The sequence below is a fragment of the Psittacula echo genome (assembly GCF_963264785.1).
Source record: "Psittacula echo genome assembly, chromosome: 1".
Classification (NCBI taxonomy): Eukaryota; Metazoa; Chordata; class Aves; order Psittaciformes; family Psittacidae; genus Psittacula; species Psittacula echo.
This window is the reverse complement of record NC_137735.1, coordinates 59,620,339-59,639,044: the sequence shown is the minus strand read 5'-3', so window position 1 is coordinate 59,639,044 and position 18,706 is coordinate 59,620,339. Positions and strand designations below refer to the sequence as shown.

The following is an 18,706-nucleotide window of genomic DNA, read 5'->3' as shown; positions in this document are numbered from 1 at the left end:
TTAGAAGTGTTTTATCCAAGTTTACAATGTAAAGAAATTTTATTATATCAAAAATGATTGACTGTAAATGAAAAACACTGACTTCTTTTTTTTTCTAAATTTCAAAGTCTGCTTTCAGTGTGGAAACAGAAAAGACAATACTTCACAAAAAGCAGAGAGCTGGTTTTGATCAAAAGGAGGTGTTGCAGCAGTGTTCTCACTTTCTGCACTTTGAAGATTTATACAGTCATGTCAAAAGGGGTATTTGATGGCAATATTTCATATGCTATAAAATTCTGGACAAATTTTATATTCCCAGAATTCACTTCCACAAACAACAGTCTAGAGGTTATCTTTATTCTGTTTCAAACTTACCTGGCAGGGTTTGTGTCATCACTGTGAAACTAATCCAAGACCCAACCTGTTGTAAAGAAAAAGTCACTGTTAACTGCTTATTTTCTGTAAAGCAAAAGGGCAAGTTTTTAAAAGCTCCCCCTTGATGAACAGCGTGATATTTTTACTGAAAACAGCCAAAGAAAAATAGCTAGAAAGGAGCTCCCCAGTGTGCTGAATGGGATGAAGAGATGGGCAGTGAATCTTTGGATTACCGGGGAGTCTGTAGTGGACAGGAATATACACAAGAGTCATGATATTGATGTGACAGAAAAGAAGGGTCTGATGGAGAAACAATTGCCAGAGTAAAAAGACTCTGACTTACCAAACAGAATGATTGATGTGCAGAGGGAACTACATCAAGGTATTGCAGACCTTCTGCAGACAAAGGCTGAAACAGTAACTGCCTACTCTTTGCATATAATCTGAAGAAAGCCATGTACCTCATATGTATAGTTGGGACAGGAAACCAGAAAGAAGAGCCATGTGAAGGGGTTGTAGGTTGGACTTGGAATACAGGATTTACCTCCTTTAAAAAGGCAAAATAGAAGAAAGTTAAAAAAAGACTCAGACAAAACCAGTTTCAATAAAGGGAGGGTAACTGAGCCTTAACCACAACCGGCCTATGTAATAGCCATCCCCTAGCCAATGCTTCCAGAGTACAACTTGTTAGAGAAGTTTCAGTGAAATCTTTTCAGACAGCAAAAGCTAGTGAGAATACTGAGCACTTAGCCATATATCAGTTTTTACACAAAAGTCTGGCATGTCCAAAAGATGCAAACTTTGTTCAGCAGAAGAAAGACACGTAGTTTAATGCAGACTATCCAGTAGGTGAGGGCTAAGTGCATTCTTCTGGGTTATAAAGGATGCAGCCGTACCTTATTTAGCCTGACTTAACAATGTGAACTTGTCCCCTTTTGCATCCTCATCCTTCATCCCAGGGTCGAACAGAAAAAAACTCCAGAGCTAATAGGATGACTCTCCACAGTCAATGATAATGCTCACACAAAATGCCACACATGCAACACTTCATTCTTATGTTCTGGCAACAATGCTCTCTTTAATACTTATAGGCACTGGGAATGTAGATTAATTATCTGGCTCTTGCTGCTTTTAAACCAAATTAGGCTCCTGGCAAAAAGCAACATAAGCACCTGCCTAACCACTGCACATCAAAAGCTTTCCAGAATAGAAACTGACTTCTATGTCTGAAGTTGATCATACTGTGGTGAAGTATTTTCTTGAATAGGGTATTATAGTGGGAGATTATACTATTATTATCTAAAAATATATTTTACTTTTTAGTATATATAGTATAACTTTTATTCTCCTGGTACAAAAGATACTGAAAACCCATGCTTGGAGCAGCCTTTTAAGAACACATATATGCATTGATGGCTGTGTAGGTAGTTATTCATGAGTCTATCTTTGTGTATTTGTACATATCTCCGTGTGTATCTTTGCATGAGTTGCACATATCTAAAAACTCTGCAATCTAAATTAAAAGTTTTTGAAACTTATCTAAAATTGAATACTCTGTTGTCAGTCAACAGGATGTTTTAGAGAACTTACATGCTTAAATCCATATTTAAATTACAGTTGTGCCTAAGTAAGATAAATTGCTATAAGCTTTGGAACAACAGTGTTGTTAATGTTGCTTTAACACATTTGTTTTGAAAATGTTATACTGATGGCATGGTACTCACTTCATCTTTCTTTATTCTGCGGATGTAGATACATAAATTACTGTATTTCAGCAGAAGATGGATAGGTTAAGTACACTTCAGTCTTAAATAGACAAACAGGAAACAAAGACAGACCTGAATGATTTTGGTGAGCTAAAGCTACATTGATAAAGTGATTTCCAGCTTCACACATCTGCAAGACATTAAAAAAGTATTTTCAGTTGTATGCTTAAAATGCAGCAGTAACTGTGTTGCAGTGCATAACCAGAATCCGCCCCATTACAGCTTAGTCTCTGTATATAGAAAATATGTACTTCTAAATGACTTTCCCATGCGAAATACATTCTGTGATCTTTGTCAAACACACAAGTGTTTAGTGAGCACCATAGGCACAGCCAGGTGTGAAAGCTCGTTTCAGCTCCATAGAGGTCAGTGCAGACAGGCCCTCACTGTGGTCCCCATGCCCAGCATGTACAACGTGTTTTGGTCTGGGAAGATCAGAGAGGCTGCCTGGGGTCTAAGGAAATTAGCAAGATACTTTCTGAATTGAACATCATTGTTGTGATTTGGATTTAATCCACTGGTTTTGTAAAGGTGTCATGAGTTACAGTGCCTATTCTCTTCCTAAACGAGCTTTCAAAGCTGTTCAGCATAACACCTTTGTTCTGCTGATTACAGAGTGCAATAACCAGATCTTTAGGTAAGTCATAGAGGAAATTAAAATAGAGTGAATAAAAAGACAGCAGTTCTCTGAAAAGCAGACTGGTTGAATGGTTAGTAGTCAGGAATTGGTAAATTAGGTCAGTCAGTATTACTCTTGGTTCTGCTACTCTGGTTATGCCATCTCCAGCCCTAACCAACCTCTCAAACTTGGTCTTTAATATTTAGATGGTTTAAACTTTGGATGCGATGTCTCCTCACTTGGTTATACAGCACACAATACAGGGTGATTTCAGATTAGTTTATGGCTTCAGTACATCAATTACAACTACTGTGGAATCAAAACCAATTACTACCCATACTTAAAGTAAGAACTTGTAGGATAACCACTTTTAATTCCTGAAAAAGAAAGCCTGTTAGTACAACAATCTAATTTTATGGTTTTCATTTCCCCCTGCTTTATGAAGAAAACCAAAATGCAGTTTACATTACAATCTCAGACTGAACTGTTTTATTCATTTCTGTGTTTGAAGGCTGACTTCTCCTTTCAAACTGAAAAAATGCAGTGTTAAAAATTTGTGTTTTCTTATGTCATTTTTCATTCCAAATTTTGGAAAGTTGGAAAAAACTAAGAAATTAAAATAAGAAGGAAGATTGCTAAAACCTAGAGATGCTAAAAGTATAGAGTCATACAATTAATAGAAAAAAAAGAAATACAATTGTGATTTTTTAAAGCTAATTCAGAAAGTCATCCATAATAAATTTAAGCTAAAAATAATTAAAAGGAATCTGTACCTTAATTTTATATTGAAATGTGACATTATCTGAAAGAACATTTAGATAGCATTGCTGAAGAATTTTACGGGTTTTTGGCAGAGAGATTTGTGGGGGTTTTGTTAGGAAATTTTAAATCAGGTCTATTAACAAAACTGTTTTCTGCATGGAAATGTATTCATGGAGCAAACCCTGCAGTCCTTTTATGTTTTTTAATTGCTAACTGGCTGTCATCTATCATAAACACCAGATGTAAAACACTAAATAGCCAGAAAAGGAAATTCTATTATAAAATACCGTATCAGAAGCTGTAATTCCAGCCATAGCAGTAGAAGTAATTTAAATTTACATGCTTCTAATTATGAGCTAGGAACATGATTTTTTATGATTACTATTACTTGAAAGAAAAAAGTTTTAAAGTTAAAACCATTTTTGTGAAGCACTATACACACTAAAATGTGCAATGCCCACACCATTGTGGAGCAAGGGAGATTCACTGTAGTTAACAGCTACTAATTTTATAATCAATTCCAAATAAAGCAAGCAAAGGATAATTCTACAGGGATTTTTATATTCTGTTGTAACTACTCTTATGTCCTTCTTTAGAAATGTGGCTGCTAATGCTCTATTTCAAGAAGTACGCTAGTCCTTAGTATCCCAGACTTAAAATATTAGGCTATGGGAAGTCACACTAAAAAAGGCATCATATTTATGATAGAATGTTGAAGTCTACATACTATTCTCCCTCTTCATATTCCATGTGAGAAAAACATTCTTGCAAAGCTTAGAGTAATTTCTCTAAATGTGAGACTCTTTAAGAGGGGCCTGCTGACATGCTTCAGATGACTCAGTACTGTTGCCTGCTGACATGCTTCAGATGACTCAGTACTGTTGCTTACAGCGGCTGCAGGTATACACACATAAATCAGGGTATGTAATACAGACAAGCTTTTAAAGAAGGGGAACAAAATAATCTTCCAAATATTTTATTTGTGTGCTTTAGAAACCTGGGAAAACAGCTTCAAATTATTATATTTTTTATGTTGCTGTTTTAAGTTCTTTGTCTGGGAACCTGCCAGAACAAGGTCTGAAAGGGAGAGGTTTTGAGTTCCCATGGGTAGGAAGTTATCAAAAGAGCTGGAGGAATTCAGACCACAGACGAGGTGCTGATGCAGAACTGAAGGGGATGGCCATATTTTATAGCAAATACCCCCAACAAGGTTCATCTCTTTGTTTGAAGACAGCATTTTCTATAAAAGCTGTAACAGGCTGTGTTGCACTGAGGCAAGGAAGTTTCGTTAGAAAACATGGCTTTTTCTATGCAGAGTTTTTGACAAGGTTTTACAGGTAGCACTGAATATTCAGGCATGTGGTTTGCTCAGTTTCAAGTAACCCCTGAGTTTAGTAAGGGTGCAGACAGTAAAGTGCTCTGCACGCCACTGCGTATCACTGCCACAGCCTCCTGTCTCCGCAGTACAGGAATACTGCTTTCAGCTGTAGAGCCTCACTGAGTGCATGTGAGTAGTTTTTTGATTGGATATTCTTTGCTGTACCTTATTAGGGGAGGAAAAGCTGAGAACTGCATGGCCAATTCGAGAGACATACACTGCCAAAACCATGATCTTTATGGGTCCTGATTTACAAAAGCATTTGAATATTGCTAAGAAGTTATTGGAATACTTTTCTGAATAGTGTTTGCCTGAAGGAGCCTAGACATGTTACTGTCCCATCTCCCTGCTATATTTCTGGAAACTGATCTGTGTCTGATTTTCAATAAGGATGACTTGGCTACTGACCCATACTTGCTTGAGTAAGTCAGCACTGAGCATTTCCAAGAGCAATACCCACAGAGGATGGAAGAGAATGTATGTTCCCATGTGAGAATTTTTTAGTGAATCTCTGTCTCACTGTATGGCTATATTCATTCAAATATCAGGTTTAGTAGCCTCAGCCATCCTTTGTCACCTCTCCTTTCCCTTGGCTTAACACACTTTGGCAGGAATTGATTTTACTGTTTTTAATAGCTGTTGAGGTTAAGTTATTCCAGGTACACAGTACTACTACAAAGTCTGCTGAGGATGTAATTCTTCAGTATTAAAATAACTTTTAAAAGTGGCACGTTCCAATCTATCTAAATATAAATGCAGTTAGGAGTAGTAATAATGCTGATGATGTTTTCATGACTTTCAGATACAGTACTTCACATCAAGCTTTTACAGGTAAATAGTCCTAGGAGACTCCATGGCCTGGAAACCTTAATAGATTTTTGCTAAATCCAGTCAAAGGAAGCAGGACTGTAGCATGAACACACACGTGTGTCTATATATATATATATATATATATACATGTAAATGCATAGCAGCATTACTGCATTTTGCTAAATCACGAGTAACTCTGATTCTACAATCATTAATAAAACTTTATTTTCGTACATACCAGAAAAGCAAGGGCAGCAAAAGAAACTTGTCTGTAGCCAAACGCTAGAAAATAGAATGAAATGATAAATTGCATTTTACAGTATACACATGGTTTGATGGGTGAAATTAATCTAGAGCTGAGGGGCAGAAATACTTCTTTTCTGACAGATTCTGAAAGAAAAAGTGGATACCAACACACACTCAATATGAAGACAATGCAAACAGCAACAGTACTTAAGAAATGACAGTCTCTTCAGCGCTGATCTCAAGGCAGTTTCCACTTTTTCTAGTATTTGTCAGCTTCATATACCCAAAGGGCTCTTGTCAAAGCAGCTGGTGGTGTTAAATTGTTTGGAAAGGCAAGGGACAGGGCTCAGGTAGAAGAAGCAGGTCATTGACAGAACCAGGCCAGGAATCACAGCATTATCCATAGGCCCTTCTGTCTCCATGAGCAGAGAACACAAGATGTAACCTATTCATAAATTTTTCTTTTTTTTTCCCAGTAGTGAGGCAGTAGGGAGGCTTTATTATATAGCCACTGTCTGCCTCATAGTCTCACCATATTAGAAATGTATTTAGCCTTTGGAATTTTACCTGATCTCTGCCTGCTCTCTCCTTTTTGCAGTTGTCCCCAGACCTCTGCAGTGCTCTATCATGCTCATCTCCAAAGGTTTACCGGTCTGAGGGCCATGAACCATGTGTACGTACCTCATTTCCCTAACCAGGTCTCAGAGAGCCTTTACTTTTGAGAGCCCTTTTTCTGGCACATGACTCCTCTGAGATGCCAAGGGCATATGCTAAAAATCCTGCATAGCATTCTGCAACTATATCCTTGCCTTTCCTTACCTGTCCCCAAATCAGCAGACTCTGGATATGGCTGTAGAGGTCACCTCTCCTGCACCCAAAATAAACCATAGATGTTTTACTAACAGCTGACTGTGCCAGACGGCTGCTGATGCTGCAGCTTTAGTCCCATGTAGCTATTATTGCCTTTTTAAGGCAGTTGCAAACAATTAGAAGTACTTCTTCTGCATGCTTTCTCTGTTGGAAAGTTATGTCTGGAACAAATTATTCCCTCTATAAAGAAGCTGCACCTACTGATTTGATGGCCTAGACTGCTAAAAACTGTATCTAGGGAGGTTTCAACATTGTTTGCAGCATTACTGTTAAAGCCACACCAAAATCAACTTTCAGCTAATCACATAACTCTTAAATAGAACTTGTGTGTTATTTTGAAAGGAAAGCAAGTGCCATGTAGGAGAATTTTCTTATTGAAAACAAAAATCGTAATTTAACTGAGTGTAAATAAAAATGGCAAAACAAACCTTTTGATCCAAAAGCTCACAAATAAGATGCAGAGAAAGGCTAAGGTGTAGCAAGGAAAGTAAAGGAGCAGGAAGTAAAATTTATGCCAATTATGCTCAAAAGAAGCAAAATTTCAAAGAGTAAACAAGAAAAAAACCATAAAGAAACAGCAGTGTAACAATGAGATGTGAGAAGGAACAAAATGATGAATGAAATCTGGAAGCAAAATCATAGGATTCTTTTCATTATCAGCATTAATATCTGATTAACTTTTTCAGGTTTTTCACAAAAAAAATCTTAATTTTCATTGAAAGGATGTACCTTTAGCAAAAAAATATCTTCTCTAAGCAAATGGCGCCAGCTCTGCTTGAATCCTACATTCTTAATACAAATATTATGAAGATGAGCAAAATATATCGATCTTTGCATTTTCTCCACTTGGCCAATATTTCCAGTTCACAAAACCAGACAGTGATTGACCCTGACTGAACAGGAACATACATTCAGTAGCACAGCAGGAGTGCCTCATGCACAAGAGTCTTCCTTCTGACAGGGGGTAAAGGCTAATCTCTGGCTAGATTAGTCATATGCTCTCATTTGAAAGCCTTCTATTGATTTTGAAGGACTTAAAGTTGCATGCAAAAAACTGTTTAAAAACCAAGGTCAGTTTTGTGTTCGACTTATACATACATGGTGGCGTATATCGTGGGTGGTTGATGTAGTATGCAATCCAGGAAGTGAATCCCCAGTAAAAGGCACAGCCCTGGAATGGACAAAAGAGAGGTTTTGGGCTTTTTGTTAGACAGGGCAATAAACGAGTACAAACCATAACTTTATAAATTCTGGTAAGTTTACACAGATGACTGCTGAAAGATTTTGCAGTGGCTTTTTGAGTTGCAGAATATAGATCTTTTTAAGATGCTACGAAGCCACTAAAAAAAGTAAAATGGCACACAGTGTAGATTTTTTTGGATTGTTAAATCTGTTTTATGCCTTTTGTAGAAATTGACATTTGTTTTCTCCTTATTAGATTCTACTGCTAAAGGGCACATTTCTCAGAGTTGTACTATTAAAAGTCTACGGCTGGTTAACACAGCTGAACTGCTACTATACCTTAATCTCAACATTTTCAAGCAATATAGAGCTAGCCAAACAGAATGCTAAACCAGCTGAGACAAGAATAAAACCAAAGAGGCCTGGTTTAACCCTGGCAAAAGAAAGGGCACACAGTTACTATAAAGACATTTGAGCTACATGCTGCATCTACTCCCATGGATCCAGGCCCACTTCATCTTCTTGTTAAAAAGCAGTACTCCAGCTGCTTTTGCTTGATGACTGAAGTCATGGGATTGGGAAAGCCCAAGCAGAGATAATGTGGTCATATTCTTGGTCTGTGTAGGGGGTCACTGCTCCCATCCTTTGTACAAGGGCAAAACCAAAACCCACCAGCCAAAGAACTGAAACCACCCTGGAGACTGGATAAAGCCTTTCTATGTGTCTAAGTTAAGGATCCCATGCTCAGTACCATCTTGGGAAGAGCAGTGTGCTGGGACTGGATACAGCTCTATACCATAAGTAGGGCTGCAAGTCAGGCTTTCTCCTTTTAAACTTCTCATGCAATGCCACCGGTACACCCAGAGTCTTTAACTCCCACATGCATGAATCATTTTGGAAATGGCACTCTGGTTCCAAAGCTCTTTAGCTTTCTCTAGCTGTGCATCTCATTAGCTCCTTTCTGACTGGAACTGAGTCAAGCCCCCTACCATGGCCATATGTCTATCTCCTTCACTGAAATCTTAAATGTATTGCAAAACTTATAAAGGGAGGATCTTTACATCACACTGAATGGGATGGGGGGGAGGTGATATAAAATTACCAAGACTGAGTATGTGAAATAAAAGAAAGAACAGCCTGTAAGTAATGACACACAGCTGAAATTCAGGAGGCTTTGGGAGACTCAAGACTTTAGGCCACCTCAGTATCTTCCTTCCTGGGGCATCCATCTATAAAAGGAGAATATTTTATTTTTTCCCATCTGTAATTTTATTTTCACTTCCTAATGCAAACCTGTCTCATGCTCTGTATTTATGCTGCACCGAGGAAGTGGAGAGTGATTTCTGTCAGCATTACTAGATGTTGCAGCAGCATATCTCACAATAAAATAGTATTCAGTCTGACAAATATCCTAGACATGACATCCAGTCCCCTGGGTGAATGAGTCAAAGTGGACATTGACATGCAGGAGCAAAAACTGGCATTGATTTCAGTTCATGTGCTTGGGGACATGGCCCTGAATTTCTTCCTATATTTGTATTTTGACTAATTCCTGGAGCTACAAAAAAATTGTTTTTTATTCTTCTGTCTTCTTCCAAGGACTGCTTTGATATGAGGATATTATCTCTTACAATAAATGATAAACATATTGTCACCTTTATCATATTTTTCAGAGGAGTGTGCCCTCCTGAAAACTTGTGAACAAATAATGTCTCCAGAAGATGTCTGATGTAGTGTAAACAATGGCAGAAACAGGCCAAGCTGGAAGGGAAAAAAAAACCAATGTAAGTGGAAACTGCTCTTTATTACTTCACAATTTAATGTCACAAAAGGAGTAAGGACTAATATTCTAAAACCGCAGTCACACAGAATTCATTAAGATATTGTCTTAATTGAGGCATCTGCATCCAAAGATTAATGGAATAATTTTCAATTTTATAAAAAAGTTATTTTCATTTTGCAGACAAGCAACTTATTTTTACTAGTCTTGAATTAAAAAGAGTTCCTTGAACTCTGAATGTGACACATAGTTTTGACAAGACATAAAACAGGACAGCTGTGTATACAAGCAGGCATCTGCTGTGCTTTTTCAAAAGATGTCTCCCATGTTTTAAGGCCACCTTAATGCTCCTGTAGAATGTATCTGACATTTAAAAACATTCTGAATATCTTCTGAATGGTTTCTTTGTCCTTTGCCAACTCAACTAGCTGCATGGAGGTAGTTTGTATTTCATTTCCTTGTGGATGCAAAATGAGATTTTGCTGCAAAGTTAATCTATGCTGATGGCTTTTTTGTTGCACTTTACAATGAAATGAGGTAATTGTAGTAGAAATTATTTTAGTGATTCTTTTTTGAGGAAGGTTATGAAACAATAACAGGCGTTTCTGATTTGCTTCCGAGAATAAGTTGCAGCTCATAAAGATTGAGTTTCAGAAACAAATGTCAAGAGTGATTCCTGGTGGCATTTTATCTTGGTTACATTTACCGTATTACCAGAGCCTGTCTCACAGCAAACCAATTATAATATATAAATGAAAAGTGGTTTTCAGCATATGAAATCTCAAAGAGTCAAAGATTAAACAATTTCAAAGTAATTAAACCAGAGAGAATTGAACTAAGAAAATTTCAAACAATTAACGACTTATCTAAAAGTCTAGAGCAAACTTTAAGCTTTGCTGGGAATTTTAAAATTAATTTGGCTTAGGATGACAACCTCAGATGAACTCATTAAGGGGCGGCCACTGGAAGGATTTCACACATCTCTTGCCCACTTAAAATAAGGTTAAGGTATTGCTAACTCTTCTGTGTCATCAGAAATTATCTTCTTGTAAGTGTATGGGCAAGAAAAGGAAGGCAAGAATCTTGCACTCTGGATTTGAATTCAGCTATTCTGTGTTCTCTTTCCCAGTTCTACTAACTCCCTAAATGTATTTGCAAGTCTCTGTTTCTCCACCTGTAAAATGTATTATCACTCACTGTGTTTCTCTGCTGTATACCAGTAACCTTGATTCTGCAATCATAGCATGGAAAAAGTGTTGCGGGAAAGCTGTACAGTTTGTTGAGGCTCCTAGTTCCCTGTGTGCCCTCCCACTTCCAGTGCTCCAACTTGTGCAGCCAACAGGCTTTTCTTGATCATGTTCCACCCCTTTGCCAGGCACTAGTCCTTCAGAATGGAGACAGTCACACTGAAGGGAACTAAGTTCCTTAAGTGTGAAAGTTCCCAGCCTGCTTGGTGCATTAACCACTATCCTGTGGAGGGGTACAGTTGGTGGTGGAAGTGCCTTGATCATCCCTGGGAGTTACCATGAATAGTGATTGCCACTTTCTTGTCTGTAAGTTTTTAATCCCTCTCAATTGATCAAGTCTGCTTTGTTTTTTCCAGAGTCCTGCAGAAGGCTTTGGAATGGCAGGGGCTATTGAAGGTCATAAAAAGCTATTTTGGCTCTCTGTCCTCTATTGCTTTTTGGCACATTTTTGAGTGCTAGCAGACTAAGCAGGTTGTGTTTCATTGTGGTCAGCTCCTGCTGTATTACATCAGAGCTGTTTCATTTTCCTTGTTAGCATAACTGCTCCAGTGATGGAAGGAAGCAATGCTATCTGGTTTATGCTTATATATGAGCTCCTCTGATTTACTTCTGTACAACCTCTTCCCTTCACTGTTTTATACTGGTAGCTGAGCTCTTATTTTTGTTTGTCACTTAAGTTTTTTATTTCTAAAAAGTCTTTCAGAACACGAACATGTAGAGTATGGTCCCATAGACATAGTTCATTTTGAAGAGGTTAGTTTCAAAAATCTAAGTACCAGTTCTGAATTCCTATGGTGCTTCTTTTGAGTTTCTCAGTTGTTCTTGTCCTGACTTATGTCATGCAGATCTCTCAGAATTCCTCCTTGTTGTGCCTAGGTGAGAGCTAGTGTGGAGGTAATTATCTTCTGTGCTGGATGCTGATGCTACTCATGAGTGGGAATGTGCTGTAAGGATACTAGGACGAGAACCCCTGAAATCTTGTCCTCTCTTCCCTGTCAAGTGTGACTTTGGGTGACTACCTGCTGTGTTTTTTATTTCACCTTCTGTTCATGCTGTGAGTCTAGAGTGCAAACTACTTGGGGAAAATACTACACCTTCCATTGTGACCAGGTGCAGTGATCATTGCAACTGGGAACCCATTTTTGGTCAGGCTTTTGAGTGCTGCTACGATAAAAAATGGCTATTGATAATAACAGTCTGAAACTCCCACTGACTCTGAGACCATGCATGCAGCCTCAGAGCCTCTGTAACCTTCTCAGCCCTGGAAATGCAATCTCCATCCCTCTGGCTCCTTGTCCTCCAGGAAAATATTTCACACAAGTGTCACTTACTGAACCACTGGGTGCCGAAAGTTCTTCTTAGTTTCCATATGATCATAGATAGTTGGGAGGCGAATGTAAAAGAACAGATATATTAGAAGAGGCCCAGTGTATTCTGTTAAAAAAAACTAGAAATGAAAAAGAAAATAGATGTATCAGAGTAGGAAATTGTACTAATAAAAGCATGAGAAAAGGAATACCCTTATCCACAACACCTACTTGTCCCTTGAAAGTATCTAGAAAATGAAAATGAGATTTCTGTGCAGAACATTAACCCAGTCAGGAATGCTTCCTGGAAGGTGCTCACAATCACCATTATCTCCTCTTTATACTTTTGGCTGTGCCATTGAGATGCCTATTAGGAATCTAAATAACACTGAAAATTGTGGTCCAAAAGCTGAAGGCAGCTTGCTTTCCACTAGTGTTTTTTGCAATTAAGTGTTACATCAGATAAAATCCAGCCAAGCATGACAAAGGCAAGCATAGCTTTGAATCCTGGTTGCTAGCAGAGTCACCTGGAATGGAGGGTTCATTGCTTGAAAGTTGGTGGCTGGTGTAGGAGCAGGACCTGCCTGCCTGATATATGGCCCTTTGAGCCTGTTCTTCAGTGGCTGAATGGAACTAATTCCTGTGCAGAAGTATCCTGTGTTAGGCAGACTGAGCAAGTAAGTTACGCTGTAAAACAGAAAGAAATAGTTTCATCTCCACATTGTCACCCCTGCTAACCCTAGAGAGCCAAGAGGACATGTTGGGGCATGAACAGAAGGTAGAGTTATAGTGCTGCCAATTAGCTACCCTCAGTTTTACATTCTGGCTTTGATTTGGTACAGCCTGTATTGCCTTTTGTCAGGGCACACTCTTAAGCTACAAACAGCTGGAAGAAGTAGAACATGGTTAGAGTGATATGAGGCCTAGATTTGATCATCTGTCCCCACTGGAATGAATCTCAGAATAAGAAGGAAATGGTGTAGTCCTACATATTTACAAAGACCAGCAACTGGCAAATCATAACTCAAGTTCATAGTATTGCTTAAGGGGTAGAGAGTCATAACTAATGGGCCAGTTGGCTTTAAGGTGGCTATTTGCACTGCTATGGATTTGTAATGGATAAATACCTGTGGCTTAAGGAAGCAACAGCAAATTTAGACTACCTTTCTTAAAAGCAGTAGTTGGCAGGCAGTCTGAACCCCAGTAGGCTATTCTTCTAATCACTCTTCAGAAGAGCTTTGAAACAGGAAGGTTTACCTGCAGAAATATTCTGCAGTTAGATTTCCTTCATTTGGGACCCACAGTACCACTTTTTTCCTCTATTACAGGGGGAAACTTTTTTGAAATTTCAGCCTTTCATATCAGGACTGTCTCCAAAAGTATCATTCTTAAGTGCTGTCTATCAGGGAAATTTAAAATTCTCTTTTTTTCCATGTGACACCATGATTTCTGTGCTCCATTTAGGCTCTGCATGATCCCAAGTGTGGGGGGTTGTGTGTAAGAAAACATTTAATCAAGGAGTTTCTAAGAGCCCACATTGTTGTGGAACACATCACAGCCAAGGGCTTATGAGGGTTTTGTCCTAATAGCAGTTGTATGGGTCTACTCCTAACTGTGAGCCCACTGTGTTAGGCAGTCTGCAATCACAGGTAAGAAACAATCTCTGCTATGAAAATGGGATACACTAAGTATAGACAATGGTGGCATAGAATACAGAGATGCAGATAGTATGGTCTGGACAGGACAGTGTAAGAGGTTTGGAGTAAACGGCTTCCTTCAGTGTAGCTTTTCCTGTCGGTCGTTACTTGCACCACAGAATGCACCTGTAATTGCCAGCTTTTATCATCTGTTTGGCATGAGCATATTACAAAGCTGCCAGGAAAAGTTTGGCAGGACAGCACCAAATTGTGGTTACTTGTCACTGCATCAAGTGTTCCGCCTTGCTCCCCGGCTGATTTCAGATGCTGTACAAGAAGGAAAGCTTCAGGATTCAGTAAAAATATACATTCTGTATTTAACAGCCAAAGCTATCAGCCTTGTGACACCTCAATACCTGTGACTGGAGGAGGAGGTACTTTTGATGTAGGAAGGGGGATGCAGAGCCTCCCATCACAGCAATTCAGAGAAGCAGCTGAAAGCACCAACAGCAGCTCTTGAGTTGGAATTTCTGGAAGTGAGCAGTGTCAGCATGCTCAGGGTGCTTTACAGGCTGGGGACAAGGTCCTGTTTTATCTGTGTGTCACTCACATCCGACACAAAGTGTTTATCACCCATGTGGAGGCAGGCAGCCCAGGGTCAGCTGTGAGATTTGCAATCAAAGTAGGTATCGTCTGGCAGGAGTGTGTTTGCCTTTGTCATAACTGCATCACACTGCTGGAAAGTAGTTAAGATCAGTACTATTCTGGTTTATAGGATGAGATTCAGCTTGCTGTAGTGTTTTTCTTTGGGTTTGTTTTGGTTTTTTTTTTTTTTTCACATTTTGGTTGAGTTTCAGTCTGTTTCCCTCTGTTGCATCTCCCATGCTGCAACCTCTGCTCTCCTTCTCTGGCTCACTGATTTTAAATTCATCAGAAATGAAAAGTGAGTTCCAGTAGGGTAGGCAGAGAAATTCTGCTAAAAACCCCAGAAGTTCAAGCAGATGGAAGGGAAAGTACTCTTAAATTAACACAAAATTACAATCAGCTCAAACTGTTGACAAACAAAGGCAAGCAACATTCTTTTACCATTGATTCTTAATGAATATATGCAATTAAATCTACCTAGTATCTTCATACTCATTCTATGGCTGACTAATTTCTGGGCTTGGGGAGTTATTAGATGTGTTAAGGATCATTTCATTATATCACTTTTACAGACGCTCAAAACCCCCACAAAATTACTAAGATACTAGTTCCTGTTAACATATCTTGCAAAAAATGATAAAAAAGATTAAAGAAAACCCTGAAAATAATAACATATTTTAGTTTGTGGACAAAAGAAATATCATTTTGTAAAGAAAAAAAAGCATTTATTTAAAACAGAGCATTTTTCTTCCGTAGAAATGTAAAAAGAATCCAGTATTTAGAAAAAAATTACACATCTTGTGGGTCTGCCTAGATTATTTAATGTATTTGGTACAGGCAAATATGGTGGTCCATAAGGAAAAAAAGATCTTTTCCTGAAGGAGCTTTTTACAGTGTACATAGCTCAACAGAATTTAACTGCTGAGCTCATCATAAATTCTCTGAAGAAAGAAAACAGAAGATTGTCCATTTTTTTCCACATCTGTACACTCTATTTTATATCTTGCATAATGTCCAGTTCTTTATCTTCTTTCTCTTCTCTCCAGTGTCTGGCATTATATATGCTACATACCTCTTTTTCTTAGTGTCATAAAGTGCTGTTCTTGAATCAAACCTATCCCAGGTATGAGCTCCTTACAGGCTGGTAAACTCAAGTTTCTTTAACTGGCTCAGTTATCAGGTCCTTGGGGAACTGATTCAGTAATACCTAAACTGTAAACCCATACTACAAATACAACAAAACAGACCTGTAATACGTCAAAAGAGAGCTAAGCTGGGGTCTCCATCATTCAAGAGATGATGAGACAAATGGGAAAACAATACAGGATAGCCAATTTGCAAATCAGCAAGACATCTCATCTTTCAAAAGCCAGACTGTATATGCTTTTATCATCTGTGTTCAAGGCCAGGTTCGATGGGACTTTGAGCAACTTATTCTAGTGGATGGCATCCCTGTTCATGGCAAGTGGTTGGAACTAGATGAGCTTTAAGGTCCCTTCCAACCCAAACCATTCTGTGATTCTATGATCTCTGTTAAGATGATCATGCCAGTAACACCTTGCTGAACTGTGTAACCACAAGGTCAGGAATTATAATTCCAGACTTCATGAGGCAGAGAGTATATTAAGGGAGATATGAATGCAGCAGAGGTGAAAGGAGCTCTCTAAAATTATTTAAGGGAATGTGAGGTGAATTTTCTGGCTGACAGAGTGCCTGGGACCATCCCAACAGGTCTGCTACAGGGAATTGAAAGGCTTTTGATGTGAGTTAATAGTACTGTGTGTACTGCTTGGAAAAAGGCAGAAAAGGACAAAAAGAAGCTATAAACAGAAGGGGTGGAATGGAGGGAGCCTGAAAAAAAGTCCAACAGAATCTTTACAAATGAACGGCCCATGGATTAGCAATCTTCACATAAGGGCATCAGCTAATTACTCTCTATAATGTTTATGACATGTCCTTTCAGTAATATCACACAACAGACCCTGTCTTGTATCATGTTGCCTTTTGGCATAACCTCACATTATCTCATTTATGACAAGCTGCAGAGCAGAGCTGAGGAAAGGCCATACAGTCTTTTCCATACTCATCCCTTCCTGCAGCTCTTTCCATACCATGTAGGGTCACTTTCCCAGTTCATCGGTGCTGGTTGTGATGTTTTCTATTCCACTGCCAACAGGATGTCTGGGTTCATGCAGGGGAAGCAGAGGGCATGGTATGAGGATGACACCTGCAGCCAGGACAATGGCTTTTGGTCATTGCCTGAAGCTCTCAGCACAGTGAGAGATACAAAATAGCATGAGCGTGATCTGGGTAACTCTGGAAAAACAACTGCAGTATATAAATTGTCTAACAGGCAGAGCTCAGTTTCTCTGATAAATGTGAGACAAAGGCACCAGTTTCAGGTCTGAGCCAGGACTGGGACAGTAGGTATCACATAAAGAGGAGCATTACTGATATCAGACAGGCAATTACTATGTGTGAGTGTATGCAGCACAGCTGGGTTTTCTGAGAAACCCAAGAAAAACAGGCAGTTGAACACCCTCAAGTCTCCAAATCATATTCAACTTCGCATCTAACTACCATAGACTCCCTTTACAATCCCAGCCCTAAGTGCTCTTAGCTAATGATCATTAAGGAACATTATTAATTTCTGGAATAATTTCTACTTCACATGCTTTGCTACCTCATTAAAGCCCATATAGTTACCTGGATATGATAACAGCATAATTTTAGCAACACCTCTTAAATCTTTACCTCTTTAAATTTTGTATTTTCATGTTTGCAAAAATCTGCAACAGCAGCAGCTCTTTTGCATCAGATAGTACAAATCTTAAGGACTGCTTAAATTTTCAATGATTTTTGTTCCAGTTCTCATGGAACTGGCTAACCCATTTTAAAAATTTAAATAGTGCAAGCAGGGGCACCTGAAACTTCCCTTTTCGTAGAGCATTTCAGGCTGCAGCTCAGTATTTACAGCAAATACCAGACATAGGGATGTATTTACTACAGAATTTTATAGGAAAATTGCAGCTGACTCAGGCCAGCTTCAAGAGGTGGGGAGTGAACAGTGATGGATGCTGTTTGTCCCTGATCCAGGCCTGTGCTCCCTCTGGGGAAACGGAGGTGAAATCCCAGCTTCCTTCTTCTTGTGTCTTCTCCTAAGACTGGGTTGTCTGAAACCACTGGTTTGGCGTCAGACCACTTCATACTCTGGTCAAGATTCTTCCTTGGGAGCACAAGCCTCTTCATGTTTCTTACCCAAAATGGAAAACTACTGCAAATTAATTAATGCTCTTCTCTTACACACACATATTATACATGTTATGTATGCAAAGCACTCAAGTTCTGTTTGTAACCAAACACCAATATGAGTTCAGATTTACTGCCAAATCTCTACAGGGCTTTGACAGCATTTTGAAATCTGTCACATAATGTGTATCATTTTAAAATGTATATTTATCATCTGCTATGTAGATACCTAAATGAAACAGTTCTTTTTGACACCTGGCAATTACTAATAACCTCAAGCAGCTCTTTCACATTGTCTTTCATCTAGAAGCCTCAAAGCAATTTGCAAAGAGGAAAATACTATTATTTTCGTGATGCATATCTGGAAACTGAAATACAGAGAAATTCAGTGACTTGTCAAGGTCAAGGTCAACAGACAAGCTATGCAAAGAATAACAAAGGGGTACCTGGTCCAAATACAAATAGGAAAGGGTCTACACTTATAAGCACCTTACATCAAGTAGCTCTTTGTTTCTTAAGTAGCAGGAAAGATTTAAGCATAAAGTTGTAACTGAAGCAAACAGCTTTTTCTGCTTATGCTTACTGAATTCCCTCTATCTTCTTTTAGTAGTTCAATTGATAAAAAAGCATATTACTATAAACCCATATGCATGGGTTCTCCAGCCTGAACTGTGTTCAACAACAACTAAAGCATTCACCCTTCAGAATCAATTTTCCTCTGTCTTTGGCGCCTGAAAAGATGACACATTGGCATGGTCCATCATGAGCTAGTGGCATTTGTTGCTGAGACCAAGAGAAATTATTGCAACACTGTTTGCCTTATCAGACACAGTGTCTGAGGAATCCCAATTGCC

At 38.7% G+C, this 18,706-nt stretch overlaps 1 protein-coding gene across 1 annotated transcript in view; it reads right to left on the bottom strand.

The window, feature by feature from the left end:
* Positions 1-18,706, bottom strand: part of TECRL (trans-2,3-enoyl-CoA reductase like) — a 66,738-nt gene that overhangs the window by 1,345 nt on the left and 46,687 nt on the right. The window contains exons 5-11 of the mRNA XM_080627026.1: positions 12,346-12,461; positions 9,643-9,748; positions 7,904-7,976; positions 5,928-5,971; positions 2,193-2,250; positions 816-901; positions 355-400 (exon numbers count right to left, since the gene is read on the bottom strand). Coding sequence (XP_080483152.1) covers positions 355-400; positions 816-901; positions 2,193-2,250; positions 5,928-5,971; positions 7,904-7,976; positions 9,643-9,748; positions 12,346-12,461 — 529 coding nt within the window. The remainder of the gene's footprint in view (positions 1-354; positions 401-815; positions 902-2,192; positions 2,251-5,927; positions 5,972-7,903; positions 7,977-9,642; positions 9,749-12,345; positions 12,462-18,706) is intronic.